Here is a 16,408-nt window from a genome sequence, read left to right as displayed (position 1 = left end):
AGCCATGCGTTGCTGTGGCGTTGTCTGGTGGTGTCTGTATTTTATAGGCATTGTGGATCAGGCCTAAGTGAGGCCTAACTTTGCCTGTCCCCTGGGCTGAGTGGGTTACTAGGAGACCAAGTGGGCGGAGCTTAGCCTTCTAATTGGCAGCAATTGGATAAAAGCAATTATTCCTCTCCCTCTAATTAGGACTTTATTTTTCTTCTCTTTTTGTTGTATCAACCTAGAGGCATGGATGAGGGGTTGTGCTATCAATTTTCGAGGTTGTGGGGTGTTTAGTTTTGTTGTTGTTTTGTTGTTTTGTCGGTCACCAGGATTCCATCACTCTTTTATATATATAGATGTATGCAGCTGGGGTTTCCACTTACACCAATGGTTCTCAACTTGTAGGCCTTGTCCCAGCAATGGGCCACGAGAACAAAAATCTGGACTGCGAACCTCTTTCCTCTTTATTTTTTTTAAATTTTATTTATGTGCTTTTTAGAACAGAATACAACAAAAGTGGTGGAACAAAATAATTTAGTAAAGTAGGAAAAAGGGAGAGTATAGGGCAAAAAGGAGGTGAGATTTAAAAAAGAAAAGAAAAAAAATGATGAAAAAAGTGTAAAGTTTATAATAATAATAATAATAATAATAATAATAATAATAATAATAATAATAATAATAAAACTTTATTTATATACCGCCCTATCTCCCGGATAGGACTCAGGGCAGTTTACAGTCATAAAAGCAACACAAACATTACATAACAACATAATACACATTATTAAACAAAGTAAAATAATACAATTATAACAATAAATCACACTTACAGTTTCCATGACTTCCATCCTTATCTATATTGGAACTAGTCCATCGGGGAATCTCCCCTGGTGCTTCTCTTATTTCTCTTATTCATTGTTATCGGAGCTTCCCTATATTCCGTATTTATTCTTGTTCTTTATTCCCTGTCCCTTTTATAATTACATTATTTTTATATATTTTTCTTTAACCAAGTAATTCAGTAATGGGTTCCAGTCCGTTTTTTTCTTTTTTTCTTTCCCTGTTGTTTAATTAGTAGATATGACAGTCTGTCCATATTTTTGATTTCCATTAATTTTATCAGCCACTCATTTGTGTCGGGTATTATTTCTTTTCTCCAGTTCCTTGCATAAATAATTCTTGCTGCCGTTGTCATATAGTTTAGTAGAAGTTCATCATTTTCTTTCAAATTGTCTTCTGTAATTCCTAGGAGTAGATGTTCTGGTCTCATTTGATATTTAATGTTCAGTATTTTTTGTGATAGTTCATGTATCTCTTTCCAGAATTTCCTTACTTTTTCACAAGTCCACCACATGTGGAAAAATGATCCCTGTTCTTTTTTGCATTTCCAGCAGGTGGTCTGTAGAGATTTGTTCATAAGTCCTAATTTTTTGGGTGTTATGTACCACCTATGGAACATTTTTAGCCAATTTTCTTTTAAATCATATGAGTACATTTGTTTTAATGTCTTATTCCAAAAATTTTCCCATTGATCCATACGAATTGTTTTCTTGAAGTTTATTGCCCATTTTGTCATACATTCTTTCACAAATTCTTTCTCAGTTTGCCATTTGAGGATTTTTTTATAAATCTTTGTTATCAATTTTTTTTCCGAGTTCATAATTCTGTCCCAGAATGTTTCTTTATTCATGAAACCTTCCTTCTTGTCTTTATTATAGTATTCTCTCAGTTGTCTATATTGGAACCATGATATACTCTTAAAATTTTCCTTAATTTCTTCTTGGGAAATTTTCCTCTTTATTTATTTATTTTATTTTATTAATTTTATTTCTTCTCCTTTCCGCAGAGCTGACCATTGCATTGGATAGACCACATCAGCTCTAGATTATTAAATATGGTTTTCTGTGCGCGAGCATATGGTGACTATGGAATGGCATATGTTCTGTATCAGAGACTAGAGCTGATGTGGTTTATCCAATGCAGGTTTCTGAACCAGCACTGCAGATAACCAAACCGAATCTAAAGTTGACCAAAAAGTGAATTGTAACCCTTTTGGTACTAATGTTGGAGAATGGTCCATGGTCAAAAAAAGGTTGGGAACCACTGACTTACAAAGACAAGCTCCCACTTCCACAAATAGCTATAACTCCCACTACTCAGGAGACACCGATGGCCCTCCCTTCAATGACATTACAGGTTATAGTGAGCACTGTAAACATGTCTAAGTGCCCTGCCAATATTTTCCACGAACACCATACTGCCCACCACCCAAGTGAAGGCTTTCATATGGGGACCATTTCATCCTAAATTTTCCAATAATAACAACAACAACAACAACAACAACAACAACTTATGCCTCAAGTACCACCTCCCAGCAGCAAAGAACTGGTGGGATCACAAACCTGCAAAATTATTGGAAAATGAGCACGCAAAGATACTGTGGGACTTCCGAATCCAGACTGACAAAGTTCTGGAACACAACACACCAGACATCACAGTTGTGGAAAAGAAAAAGGTTTGGATCATTGATGTCTCCATCCCAGGTGACAGTCGCATTGACGAAAAACAACAGGAAAAACTCAGCCGCTATCAGGACGTCAAGATTGAACTCCAAAGACTCTGGCAGAAACCAGTGCAGGTGGTCCCGGTGGTGATGGGCACACTGGGTGCCGTGCCAAAAGATCTCAGCCGGCATTTGGAAACAATAGACATTGACAAAATCACCATCTGCCAACTGCAAAAGGCCACCCTGCTGGGATCTGCACACATCATCCGAAAATACATCACACAGTCCTAGACACTTGGGAAGTGTTCGACTTGTGGTTTTGCGAAACGAAATCCAGCATATCTATCTTGTTTGCTGTGCCATACAACGTCGTTGTGTTGATGATAATAATAATAATAATAATAATAATAATAATAATAATAATAATAATAATAATAATGTCCTAGACACTTGGGAAGTGTTCGACTTGTGATTTTATGATACGAAATCCAGCATATCTATCATGTTTGCTGTGTCATCATAAAATAATAATAATAATACTTTATTTTTCTATCCCGCCACCATCTCCCCGAAAGGACTCGGGGTGGCTATCATGGGGTCAAGCCCAGATTAAACATGTAACATGCATCCTTCCCTTACTATTTATTTGCAACCTATGTTTGAAGAAGTGCCTTTGCACAGGTATCCAAGAATGGAGAGGCAGATGGAGGGTGAGCTACTTATCTGATTTCCATCTGAAATGAGCCCTCTCCAGGCATTTCAGCACAATCCGTGCCACCAGCTTTCTATGGCAGAGGTGATGGAAGACCCCAATATTCACCTGCCTGAAGACAGAACCATTTTCCTATTATCCCTCTGTTAACTTCCTACCTGGGCCGGGGATGTGAGGGAGCAAGCCTTGGCTCTGTCTCGTGGACTCCTACTCTCCCTTGGCTTTGCAAGGAAAGCGGGTGGGACTCGCCCTGAGGGTTGCCTTTGTGTGTTTTTGCTGCCTCGACTTGAATCTGGGGTAAAGTGTACCTGCAGGGCGCAGCTTGGCAAACAGCTGGTGCCAAAGGCTTGCGTACCTCCCTTGGCACTGTTTAGGCTGGCACCGTGCCGCCGGGGAGGAGGCGGAGCCCTCTTCTCTCCAACTCTGGAGCCTTCAAGGGCCTCTCGGAGTTTTGTATCTTTCTGTGTTTGTGTGTTTGCTCTCTGTCAGAGGGAGCTCTCTTGTCCCAGATTCTTCGTGTGCCTTTGATGGTGCAAAATTGATGTTTTGTGGAGCAGGGAGGGACACTATCTACTATCTGGAGCAGCTCACCTTCCTTGAAGTGGATCTGTATATCGGAGCCAAGCCTGCAGTGGGGGAAATGTCGGAACTTGGGAGCCGGGGAGGGGGCGTTTTTTGCTTTATTTTATTTCAAGTCGGCAGGAGAGCAGGCAAAGAGAGCCCAGCTTTGAAACCTATTCAGTTCTCTTCTGGAAGGGACACGAAAAGGCCTGCTGGCTCAGAGCAAAGGTCTGTCTGCTCCAGCATCCTGTTTCTAGCAGTGCCCAGGGCACAAAGGCCATCAGAAGTCACTTCCTAGGCTTTACTTTGAGATAGACTATCACTGGAGCTGAAAGTCCTGTCTGGATACTAGACATGTCCAAAAAATCGTTTTGAATTGTATATCGGAATTATTTCGGATTGTTCTCGCTTTTTGATACGCATTCCGAGACATTGTCTCACAACGCAACCAGCAATGTAATTCGAACCATTGTTGGCCCATTCTCTGTCTCTTAATGTTTCGTTAATTTCCCCCCCACCCCATAACATTTTTTAAAATATATTTTAAAAAATATTTTTAAAAAATTGTTTCTGCAACCTACCTTGAATGGGAGCTTAGTGCAGCCTAACTGGCTGCCACTCCCCGGCCAATCAGAAGCTTCCACAATGGACGCAAAGGTGGGGGCTAACGTCCTCTGCGTCCACATGGAAGATTGCCATATAACCCCAGTGTGTAGCAATTGTGCATGCGCATCCGCCATTTTAGAAACATTTAGAATCATTACGAATTTTCGGAAATATCCGAAATTTTTGGGTGAAAAAATCGGAAATACTTTCTATATCGAAGCGCCAGCGCCCCCTACTTTAGAAACGAGAATTGAAACATTTTTTTCATCGAGTGGACATGCCTACTGGATACTGGGATGCACAGCTCTTTCCTTCCCTGCTGGGAATTTGTCTAGACACTATTACCCTTTTAACTTTATTTATTGTGTTAGAAGTGAATTGAAGATACAGTTATAATGTATTTAAAAACACAAAGTTAAAAACTTGGCATTATACTACATTCCCTTTGAGTAGAAGCAGGCCACTTGGAGTGCCATTGTTGTCGCTGTGAGAAGGTCCTCCATTGCACATGTGGTGCATTGTAGTCAGTGGTCTGTGGTTTGCTCTTCTCCACACTCACATGTCGCAAACTCCACTTTGTAGCCCTATTTCCTAAGGTTAGCTCTGCATCTCGTGGAGCCAGAGTGCAGTCTGTTCAGCGCCTTCCAAGTCTTCAGTGTGCCCAGGAAGGTGATTCTTATCCAGTCTCAGCCACTGATTGAGGTTCTGGGTTTTAACCTGCCACTTTTGGACTCTTGCTTGCTGAGGTGTTCCTGCAAGTGTCTCTGTGGATTAGCCTGCCACTTTTGGACTCTTGCTTGCTGATGTTTTCCTGCGAGTGTCTCTGTGGATTAGCCTGCCACTTTTGGACTCTTGCTTGCAGAGGTGTTCCTGCGAGTGTCTCTGTGGATCTTAGGAAGCTATTTCTTGATTGGCTTGCTGGCTGATATCCGAATAGAGGATGGGCCGAAGATGTCGATGCCTTGGTCCTTTCATTACAGGCTGCTACTTCCCGATGGATGTCAGGTGGTGCAATACCGGCTAAACAGTATAATTTCTCCAGTGGTGTAGATTGCAGACATCCTGTGATAATGCGGCATGTCTCATTAAGAGCACATCCACTGTTTTAACGTGGTGAAATGTATCCCACACCAGGCATGTGTATTCAGCAGCAGAGTAGCAAAGTGCAAGGGCAGATGTCTTCACTGTGATTCTCAGGTTGTGCCAGTCAGTTTTCGTATGATATTATTTCTTGCACCCACTTTGTCACATTGACAATGACTTGATAGCTACCATCTTGGTAGAAACCAAGTTACATTGAGATGTGGATGAATTCCACACTGACATGTGTTTCTAGCCCAGTTCCTTTCGGCTGTCATTGTTGGACCTTTGAATCCTTGAAACTTTCATGGTACTTTCTTGGGCTACTCATCTAAGGTCATGTAGCAGGTTTTTGTGACCAAGTGCAGAATTGAACCATAGTCTCCAAGGATGATCCCAAGCTGGCCCTACTTCGGGGTAATATCCTCTCTTTAAAAACAGATTTTGCACTAGATAGCTGAGAAGCTTTAACTTAAACCAGAGACCAAGTCTTTCCTTCCTTTTTGAATATGCCATTCTTTCTTCCTTCATTCTTCTTCTTTCTGGGAGAAGCCAGAGTTCAGCGCTGGGGACCTATTTGGGTCGAGCGTTGTCTTATTAGTTGGTGGAGCTACTCCTGACAAAAAATTTTAACTTTTTGTTGGCTGCTGCACCATTTTAATTGGAAAACTGTTTCTGAAGTTCTCCTTTCTTCAAAACTGAAACTTGTATGTAGCCAGAGGTTACCTTTCCTTCTTTAAACGTCTAGCAAGAACTTTGAAAATTATACTTTTTCGGAATGACTCTACGAGCTGTGTCATATGGGGATCTGTATTCACACAAAGCAACTTTTTGAGTCCTCTGTCTAACTTGGTTGTCTTTAATCCATACCCCTTATAATAATAATAATAATAATAATAATAATAATAATAATAATAATAATAAGGGACTGAATATCCCATTAGCCACCACAACATTATTAAAGACTTTTCCTTTTCCATAGCTATGAGGCTGGATGGCCCTCTGTCGGGAGGGATCGGAGGGTGACTTTAATGCCTAGCAGAATAACAGGGATGGACTGGATGGCCTTTAGGGACCCCTCCCAACTACAGGATATTAAGAGTCTTCCTTTTCCATAGCTATGAGGCTGGATGGCCCTCTGTCGGGAGGGATCGGAGGGTGACTTTAATGCCTAGCAGAATAACAGGGATGGACTGGATGGCCTTTAGGGACCCCTCCCAACTACAGGATATTAAGAGTCTTCCTTTTCCATAGCTATGAGGCTGGATGGCCCTCTGTCGGGAGGGATCGGAGGGTGACTTTAATGCCTAGCAGAATAACAGGGATGGACTGGATGGCCTTTAGGGACCCCTCCCAACTACAGGATATTAAGAGTCTTCCTTTTCCATAGCTATGAGGCTGGATGGCCCTCTGTCGGGAGGGATCGGAGGGTGACTTTAATGCCTAGCAGAATAACAGGTATGGACTGGATGGCCCTTAGGGACCCCTCCCAACTATAGGATATTAATAGTCTTCCTTTTCCATAGTTATGAGGCTGGATGGCCCTCTGTCGGGAGGGATCGGAGGGTGACTTTAATGCCTAGCAGAATAATAAGGGTGGACTGGATGGTCTTTAGGGACCCCTCCCAACTATAGGCTATTAAGAGTCTTCCTTTTCCATAGCTATGAGGCTGGATGGCCCTCTGTCGGGAGGGATCAGTGGGTGCCTTTAATGCCTAGCAGAATAACAGGGATGGATTGGATGGCCTTTAGGGACATCTCTCAACTTTAGGATTTAAAGACTTTTCCTTTTCCATAGCTATGAGGCTGGATGGCCCTCTGTTGGGAGGGATCGGAGGGTGACTTTAATGCCTAGCAGAATAATAAGGGTGGATTGGATGGTCTTTAGGGACCCCTCCCAACTATAGGATTTTAAGACTTTTCCTTTTCCATAGCGATGAGGCTGGATGGTCATCTGTCGGGACATGCCAAACTACAACTCCCAGCATTCCACAGCATGCAGCCATGGCGGTAAAGGTGGATCTGTTCGTTCCTAGATGGAAAAGGTCTCCAAAAGAAGACCACCCAAAACCTCTCCAAGATGCCCACAAGCATTTAAAACCAGTGGGTTGCTTCATGTTCCGGAAGCATTCTCTCCTGACGTTTTGCCCACATCTGTGGCAGGCACCCTCAGGATGCCTGCCACAGATGTGGGCAAAACGTCAGGAGAGAAAACTTCTGGAACATGGCCGTACAGCCCGAAAGACTCACAGCAACCCACTGTATCTGTTGAGGAGGGATATCAACAAGATTAGAGATAAATAAATAAATGTTAATAAGTAAGCCAGTAAATAAATCAGTAACCTTGCGGACTTGTAACCTGTGTTGGGAATTCCTTTCCATCTCTGTGCGGTTTCTGTGCTTGGAGCTTCAGTTTCCTCCTTCATTGTTTGCCTTTGATTGAGTTGTGGTTCTTTGTGGAAGTCGTGTTTGTCTAACTAACTCATAGTTGTTGTGGTTTTCTTGTTGTTTTTAACCCTGACTTGTCCAAGAGCTCTGAATCCTCCTTCCAAACAAGCTCTGCGCCTTGGACAGCCCTTTAAAGCCTTAGATGCAACCTGGAGCAGATTTACTCATAAAGTAGATCCTCACATTTTAGTTTCTTTCAAAGATCTGCCTGGGGCTAGTGGGGATTCATGGCTAGCTGTATCTGAAAGTAGTTGTGGCCTGGAACGAGTCTAGACAGGAATAAAATAGTCTTGGTGGCTTCAGATGAAGGACTTGGCTCGTGATTGCTTTTTTAGTATCTGCAGAGCTTGGAAAAAAGTCATTAATTTGAACCACCACTCTCAGCATGGCCAGCACATAAATACATAGCGCATACAATGCGCCTTGCAAAGAGATCACAGTCTCTCCCTTGTCACATAAGGTTGGTCTCTCACTGACGTATTGAGCTATTTAAAGTGTTTTTAGCTGGTGTTTCAGTTCTAAGAGACCCCAAAGATCAATTTTGAAAGCCACTTCAAGGTTTATGGCAGGAGTGGGAATCTCATGGCTTTTCAGATGTTACTGCCTAGCTATCATAGGGAATGGCGAGGGATGCTGGGAGTTGCAGTTCTCCAACAACAACAACAACAACAACAATAATAATAATAATAATAATAATAATAAAACAAAACATTGCATGGAAAGTTCCTTAACAAAATTGAAGGAAAAGCTGATAAGGAGAAGACCTGGCTCTGGCTCACGAATGGGACCCTGAAGAAGGAGACAGAAGGCCTGATCCTTGCAGCCCAGGAGCAAGACATCAGGACAAAGGCAATCAAGGCCAAGATCGAAAAATCAGCTGATGACCCAAAATGCAGACTGTGTAAGGAAACTGACGAAACCATGGATCATATCCTCAGCTGCTGTAAGAAAATTGCACAGACAGACTACAAACAGAGGCACAACTATGTGGCCCAAATGATTCATTGGAACTTATGCCTCAAGTACCACCTCCCAGCAGCAAAGAACTGGTGGGATCACAAACCTGCCAAAGTATTGGAAAATGAGCACGCAAAGATACTGTGGGACTTCCGAATCCAGACTGACAAAGTTCTGGAACACAACACACCAGACATCACAGTTGTGGGGAAAAAAAGGTTTGGATCATTGATGTTGCCATCCCAGGTGACAGTTGCATTGACGAAAAACAACAGGAAAAACTCAGCCGCTATCAGGACCTCAAGATTGAACTTCAAATACTCTGGCAGAAACCAGTGCAGGTGGTCCTGGTGGTGATGGACACACTGGGTGCCGTGCCAAAAGATCTCAGCCGGCATTTGGAAACAATAGACATTGACAAAATTACGATCTGCCAACTGCAAAAGGCCACCCGACTGGGATCTGCACGCATCATCCGAAAATACATCACACAGTCCTAGACACTTGGAAGTGTTCGACTTGTGATTTTGTGATATGAAATCCAGCATATCTATCTTGTTTGCTGTGTCATACAATAAAATAAAATAATAATAATAATAATAATAATAATAATACATCACACAGTCCTAGACACTTGGAAGTGTTCGACTTGTGATTTTGTGATATGAAATCCAGCATATCTATCTTGTTTGCTGTGTCATATAATAATAATAATAATAATAATAATAATAATAATAATAATAATAATAATAATAATACATCACACAGTCCTAGACACTTGGAAGTGTTCGACTTGTGATTTTGTGATATGAAATCCAGCATATCTATCTTGTTTGCTGTGTCATAATAATAATAATAATAATAATAATAATAATAATAATAATAATAATAATAATCATCACACAGTCCTAGACACTTGGGAAGTGTTCGACTTGTGATTTTGTGATATGAAATCCAGCATATCTATCTTGTTTGCTGTGTCATATAATAATAATAATAATAATAATAATAATAATAATAATAATGCATCATACAGTCCGAAAGACATACAACAACCCTGTGATCCCAGCCATGAAAGCCTTTGACAACATATTTATTTACAGTATTTATATCCCACCCTTCCCACCCCAAAGGTGACTCAGAGCGGCTTACACAATACACATACGGCGAATATTCAATGCCGATTATACAATTAACAAGGACAGACAACAAACAAAGGTAAAGGTGCTGTATATACTCGAGTATAAGCCTAGTTTTTCAGACCTTTTTTAGGACTGAAAAAAAATCTCCTCGGCTTATAATCGGGTGAGGGTCCTGGTGGGCTTATATTCAGGTTGGCTTATACTCAAGTATATATGGTATATTTATTATTTTTCTCTATTATTATTGGTATGTTACATTTATTATTTTACTCTATTTATTATTATTATTACATGTATTATTTTACTCTATTTATTACATTTATTATTTTACTGCATTTATTATTATTATTATTATTATTATTATTATTACATTTATTATTTTACTGCATTTATTATTATTTTATTTTATTATGACACAGCAAACAAGATGGATATGCTGGATTTCGTATCACAAAATCACAAGTTGGACACTTCCCAAGTGTCTAGGACTGTGTGATGTATTTTCGGATGATGCGTGCAGATCCCAGTAGGGTGGCCTTTTGAAGTTATTATTTCACTCTGTTATTATTAAAAGGATACATAAGCACATTTACATTGAAGAAGATGAAAATAATGATTTAATCAGAGTTGAACAGTCATATCTTAAATTACAGTTTGATGTAAAGATTCAAAAACATTTAAACTACTGGTGTCTCAATTAATGTAATTTTATTGGTATCTCGGCTTATACTGGAGTCAATGTTTTCCCAGTTCTTTTTGGTAAAATTAGGTGCCTCGGCTTATAAATTAGGTGCCTCGGCTTATAGCCTGGGCTGTGGCGCAGGCTGATAAAGCAGCCAGCTGCAACAAATCACCCTGACCAAGAGGTCATGAGTTCGAGGCCAGCTCAGAGCTGCGTTTGTCTCTGTCTTTGGTATGTTATGGCATTGAATGTTTGCCTTATATGTGTGATGTGATCCACCCTGAGTCCCCTTTGGGGTGAGAAGGGCGGAATATAAATGCTGTAAATAATAATAATAAATAATATTTGGGTCGGCTTATACTTGAGTATATACGGTACCTTTTCCCATCTTATTTCTGGCATCTTGGAGGCTGTGCTCGACTGTAGCCCTGAGGGTGGTGCTGAGGAGCTTTTCTTCGATCGATGTCCTTAAGGCGCTTTTATTACCTCCCCGCTAAAAGTGGTACCTATTTATCTACTCGCATTTTTGCTTTCGACCTGCTAGGTGGGCAAGTGAGCTGGGGCTAACAACAAGTGCTCACCCCGACCTGAGCTCGAACTGCTAACCTTTCAATTGGCAGGATTTTTCTGCAACATAGTGGTTTTGCTTTCTGTGCTATGCCCTGCCCCTATTGAATTGCGGGAATTGCGGCACTGGCAGCTAGCTAAACAATGTCAAGTAAGTTATGAATCAAGTTGGAAGTTGGCTGATGAAAAGAGTCAGCGTAATGAAATTTATTTTTAAACTAAAGTAATTGGTTTCAATTGGAATCCCGGCATACATGCTTGTCCAGAACGAAGTTATTGATTAAAATGTTAATTAATTAAATGGATGCTGGAGCCAACCATTTTTGCATTACCTAGCTGCTTCTTTACTCTAAGCCTGGCTGAACTTCAGAAGACTTTCTTACTTTTTATGAACTTCTCAGAGTTAGGAAGCAATGATGTACGCATGTTTACTTATGTTCCTCACAGAGATTTTAGTAAGTGATTTTAGAAGGCGGGGCCAGGAAGACATCTCTCCACCATGTCTCCTGTATCAATTTAATGATATAATAATATATAATAATATTATACTATACTACTACTACTAATAATAATAATAATAATAATAATATAACCGAAAGGTTCCGGGAGCAGAGTCAGCGCCTGCAGTTGCTCCAACTTCTGCAGTTTGAAAACATACCAATGTGAGTAGATCAATAGGTACCGCTCCGGCGGGAAGGTAACGGCGCTCCGTGCAATTATGCTGGCCACATGACCTTGGAGGTGTCTACGGACAACGCCGGCTCTTTGGCTTAGAAATGGAGATGAGCACCAACCCCCAGAGTCAGACATGACTGGACTTAACGTCAGGGGAAACCTTTACTTTTACTAATATTATAATATATTTTATATACATGTAATGTTAATACAGTAGAGTCTCACTTATCCAACATAAATGGGCCGGCAGAATGTTGGATAAGTGAATATGTTGGAGAATAAGGAGGCATTAAGGAAAAGCCTATTAAACATCAAATTAGGTTATGATTTTACAAATGAAGCACCAAAACATCATGTTAGACAACAAATTTGGCAGAAAAAGTAGTTCAATACGCAGTAATGCTTTGTAGTAATTACTATATTTATGAATTTAGCACCAAAATATCACGATATATTGAAAACATTGACTACAAAAATGCGTTGGATAATCCAGAACGTTGGATAAGCGAGTGTTGGTTTACAGACTCTACTGTAATAATATTATGATGTAATACAATGTAATAATGATTATAATTCACTATTATAATTATATATTTATATTACATGCAATATTACTAATAATATTGCAATATAGTCGTATAAGATAATATATTGTATGTATATTTACTTGTAATCCCCTTCGGGGTGAGAAGGGCGGGATATAAATGTCGCTAATAAATAAAATAAATAAAATAAGTGCAATGGTGATGAAAATCGTACTTTTTACAGAATTGTCCCTGAAAGCATTTCAGAAGAAGATTTCAAGTTGTGCCTAGAACACCCTGGACATTCCACATACAGTAGAGTCTTGCTTATCCAACATTCGCTTATCCAATGTTCTGGATTATCCAACACATTTTTGTAGTCAGTTTTCAATACATTTTGGTGCCAAATTTGTAAATACAGTAATTACTAAATAGCATTACTGCGTATTGAACTACTTTTTCTGTCAAATTTGTTGTATAACATGATGTTTTGGTGCTTAATTTGTAAAATCATAACCTAATTTGATGTTTAATAGGCTTTTCCTTCATCCCTCCTTATTATCCAACATATTCGCTTATCCAACATTCTGCCGGCCCGTTTATGTTGGATAGGTGAGACTCTACTGTATATTTAAATCCCACTTGCCTAGTTTCCAACAGATCTCACCATAGAGATGCCTGCCATAGATGTGGGCAAAACGTCAGGAGAGAATGCTTCTGGAACATGGCCATACAGCCCGCAAAACACACAGCAACCCGGTGCATAGAAAGGTTAAAAATACTTTTCTTTTCCAGGACTTACAATATTCTGTCTTCTTTCTTTTTTCCCTCCAGGTGAGAGTCTGGAGGTATCTGAAAGGCAAGGAGGTCGTGACTCATGAGATCCTCTTGGACGGCGGGAACAAAGTGATGATTGGGGGTTTCGGGGACCCCATGATCTGTGACAACCAGGTGTCGACGGGAGACACACGGATTTTCTTTGTGAACCCGGCCCCGCACTACATGTGGCCTGCTCACAAGAACGAACTGATGCTCAACTCCAGCCTCATGCGGATTACTCTGCGTAACTTGGAAGAGGTGGAACACTGTGTGGAAGGTAGGTCTGGAATTCATTTTGGGTTGGACTATAACTCCACTGTCACCACCCAGGGTGGATATTATTGGCCACCAAGTTGACATTGGCAGGATCAGACTCGTGCTTGGCTTTTAAGGAGATTCCAGTTGTTGTTTTCCCCATAGCAACTTACCCAAGTTTTGGGCCAGAGGTGTGTGCATATGTACCTATGACAGATCTGTGTATGTTTGTGAATATAGACACACAGGAGGAGCAACTATACATTCCTACAGTGCCTGTCTAGCACAAGTGCCATACCTTACTGGGCATTTGTGAAATTGATTTATCATGTCAAAAGTGAATTGAGAATACAGTTATAACGTACTAGCTGTGCCCAGCCACGCGTTGCTGTGGCGTTGTCTGGTGTTGTTGGTGAGAAATTGTTGAGGTAGTGGTGCTATTGTATGGTTGTCTTTATGTTTAGTATGCCTTTGGTTGTTTGTGTACTGTGAAAGTGGTGAGGGTAGAGGACACTGTTTATGTTGGATTAGTGAGACTCTACTGCATATTTGTAATCTTATATTATCTGCCTAGAACTGCCCCTTCTACACAGCTGTATAAAATGCACACTGAAGCGAATTATCTGGCAGTGTGGACTCAATCCAGTTCAAAGCAGATAATATAAGATTCTAAATGGGTAATATAGCTGTGTGGAAGGGCCTTGAGTCTACACTGCCATATAATCCAGTTCAAATCTGATAATCTGTATTTTATAGGCAGTGTGGAAGAGGCCTAAGTGAGGCCTAACTCTGCCTGTGGCAGGGCTTAGGATGGAATTAACTGGCTTTCCCTGTAATAGGCAGTAAGAGCACCTAAAGCTCCAGAGAGGTTCTATTCAATCATTTTAAAGCTCTCTGCTTGAGCGGTGGTGGCACAATCATCAGCATAGATTAAACTCTGTTCCTTCTGACAGTAAATGTGTAAATGTTAAACATTGATGGAGAAAGCACGCTGCCCTGAGGCAGGCCATTCTTCCATTTTCACCATCTGCTTCTGTGACCCTGGAACTCAACAAAAAAGCTCCTGTTTTGTAGCAGATTTCCTACGAAGTGGGATATGTAGTAATTTATTGATACCTCTATGCTTCAATGCAGTATACTGCCAAAAAAACAGTTACTAACAGGATGAGGGAAAACCATAGATTTTATGTCCTTCTTGAGCGTCTCTTTGGAAAGATGTCGCCTATTGCTTATTTTATAAAAATTTAGTTCCAATATAAAAATAAGAAGGTTGGTGAGATTTTTTTTTTGCTATATGTCCTGCCTTTTTCTTGAATTGGAGGATTGACATGAAGCAAAATAAGGTATGTGATTTACAAATCACAATGGATCCTCTCTCTTTGGCCCAGTTCCTTTTAGGAGCCAACCCAGGATTTTATCAAAGTACAGTAGAGTCTCACTTATCCAACATAAACGGGCCAGCAGAAGCTTGGATAAGCGAATATCTTGGATAATAAGGAGGGATTAAGGAAAAGCCTATTAAACATCAAATTAGGTTATGATTTTACAAATTAAGCACCAAAACTTCATGTTATACAACAAATCTGACAGAAAAAGTTGTTCAATACGCAGTAATGTTATGTTGTAATTACTGTATTTACAAATTTAGCACCAACATATCAAGATATATTGAAAACATTGACTACAAAAATGGCTTGGATTATCCAGAGGCTTGGATAAGCGAGGCTTGGATAAGTGAGACTCTACTGTATGTGATTTACAAATCACAATGGATCCTCTCTCTTTGGCCCAGTTCCTTTTAGGAGCCAACCCAGGATTTTATCAAAGTACAGTAGAGTCTCACTTATCCAACGTTCTGGATTATCCAACGCCTTTTTGTAGTCAATGTTTTCAAAACATCGTGATATTTTGGTGCTAAATTTGTAAGTATAGTAATTACTACATAGCATTACTGCGTTTTGTACTACTTTTTCTTTCAAATTTGTTGTATAACATAATGTTTTGGTACTTAATTTGTAAAATCATAACTTATTTTGATGTTTAATAGGCTTTTTCTTAATCTCTCCTTATTATCCAACATATTTGCTTATCCAACATTCTGTCGGCCCGTTTATGTTGGATAAGTGAGACTGTACTGTATGTCTGTTTTATGTGACCTTATTAGTTTTATGATCTGTTTTATTGTTGATTGATTTGTTTTATTGTTGTGTTTTTATATTGCCTGTTTAGCCTGGGCTTGGCCCCATGTAAGCCGTCCCGAGTCCCTTCGGGGAGATGGGGAGGGTATAATAATAATAATAATAATAATAATAATAATAATAATAATAATTATTATCCTTGGTATTTTGCTGTTGCCTTCCTTGGAGACCAAAAGAGTGCAAAGTTGCCGAATGTATTTTCATGCCTGAGCAGGGATTCAAATCCTAGACTGTTAACAATTGCACAAACCAGGCTGTGTGAAAAGATTACGTTCCAAGACTACAGCTTCCAGCCTGAGAATTTTCTAGGTATCATCCAACAAAGGAATCTTTGCAAGCTCTGGTGGGATGCTGGATTTGGTGAAACTCTTGGTCTTAATTGGCAGTCTGTTTTTACGGTGTTCAAGGTGGTGGTAGGGCCCCTTCCCCCAGCTGGATCCCTCATTAATGTGTGTGGGTTTGCTTTGGAGTTTTTGTCTACCCAAGGGCTTGTGCGTTGACTTTTGCGGGTGTTTGCAAACAAAACTACCTTGGGAGGCATCTCTGCCTGCGCTTTGAATCCTGCCAAAGGAGCAGGTGAACAAATAATTCTGTTCAAGGCAGCAAACAAACATTCCAGCACGTTTTCCTCTTGCCAGCCTCCCAATCCTGTCTTTCTGGGGCCTCCAGAGTGGGAAGGAGCCTTTCTGATGTT

General features: G+C 40.3%; 1 protein-coding gene across 9 annotated transcripts in view; it reads left to right on the top strand.

The window, feature by feature from the left end:
* agrn (agrin) overlaps positions 1–16,408 on the top strand; it is a 471,015-nt gene that overhangs the window by 67,737 nt on the left and 386,870 nt on the right. For all 9 annotated transcript variants that reach the window (XM_062965817.1, XM_062965814.1, XM_062965810.1 and 6 more), the window contains exon 2: positions 13,277–13,538. In XM_062965817.1, coding sequence (XP_062821887.1) covers positions 13,352–13,538 — 187 coding nt within the window. In that variant the 5' untranslated portion in view covers positions 13,277–13,351. The remainder of the gene's footprint in view (positions 1–13,276; positions 13,539–16,408) is intronic.

This window comes from Anolis carolinensis, unplaced genomic scaffold (assembly GCF_035594765.1).
Source record: "Anolis carolinensis isolate JA03-04 unplaced genomic scaffold, rAnoCar3.1.pri scaffold_15, whole genome shotgun sequence".
In the NCBI taxonomy this organism is placed as follows: domain Eukaryota; kingdom Metazoa; phylum Chordata; class Lepidosauria; order Squamata; family Dactyloidae; genus Anolis; species Anolis carolinensis.
The sequence above is the reverse complement of the archived record's forward strand: the minus strand, read 5'-3'. Positions and strand labels throughout refer to the sequence as shown.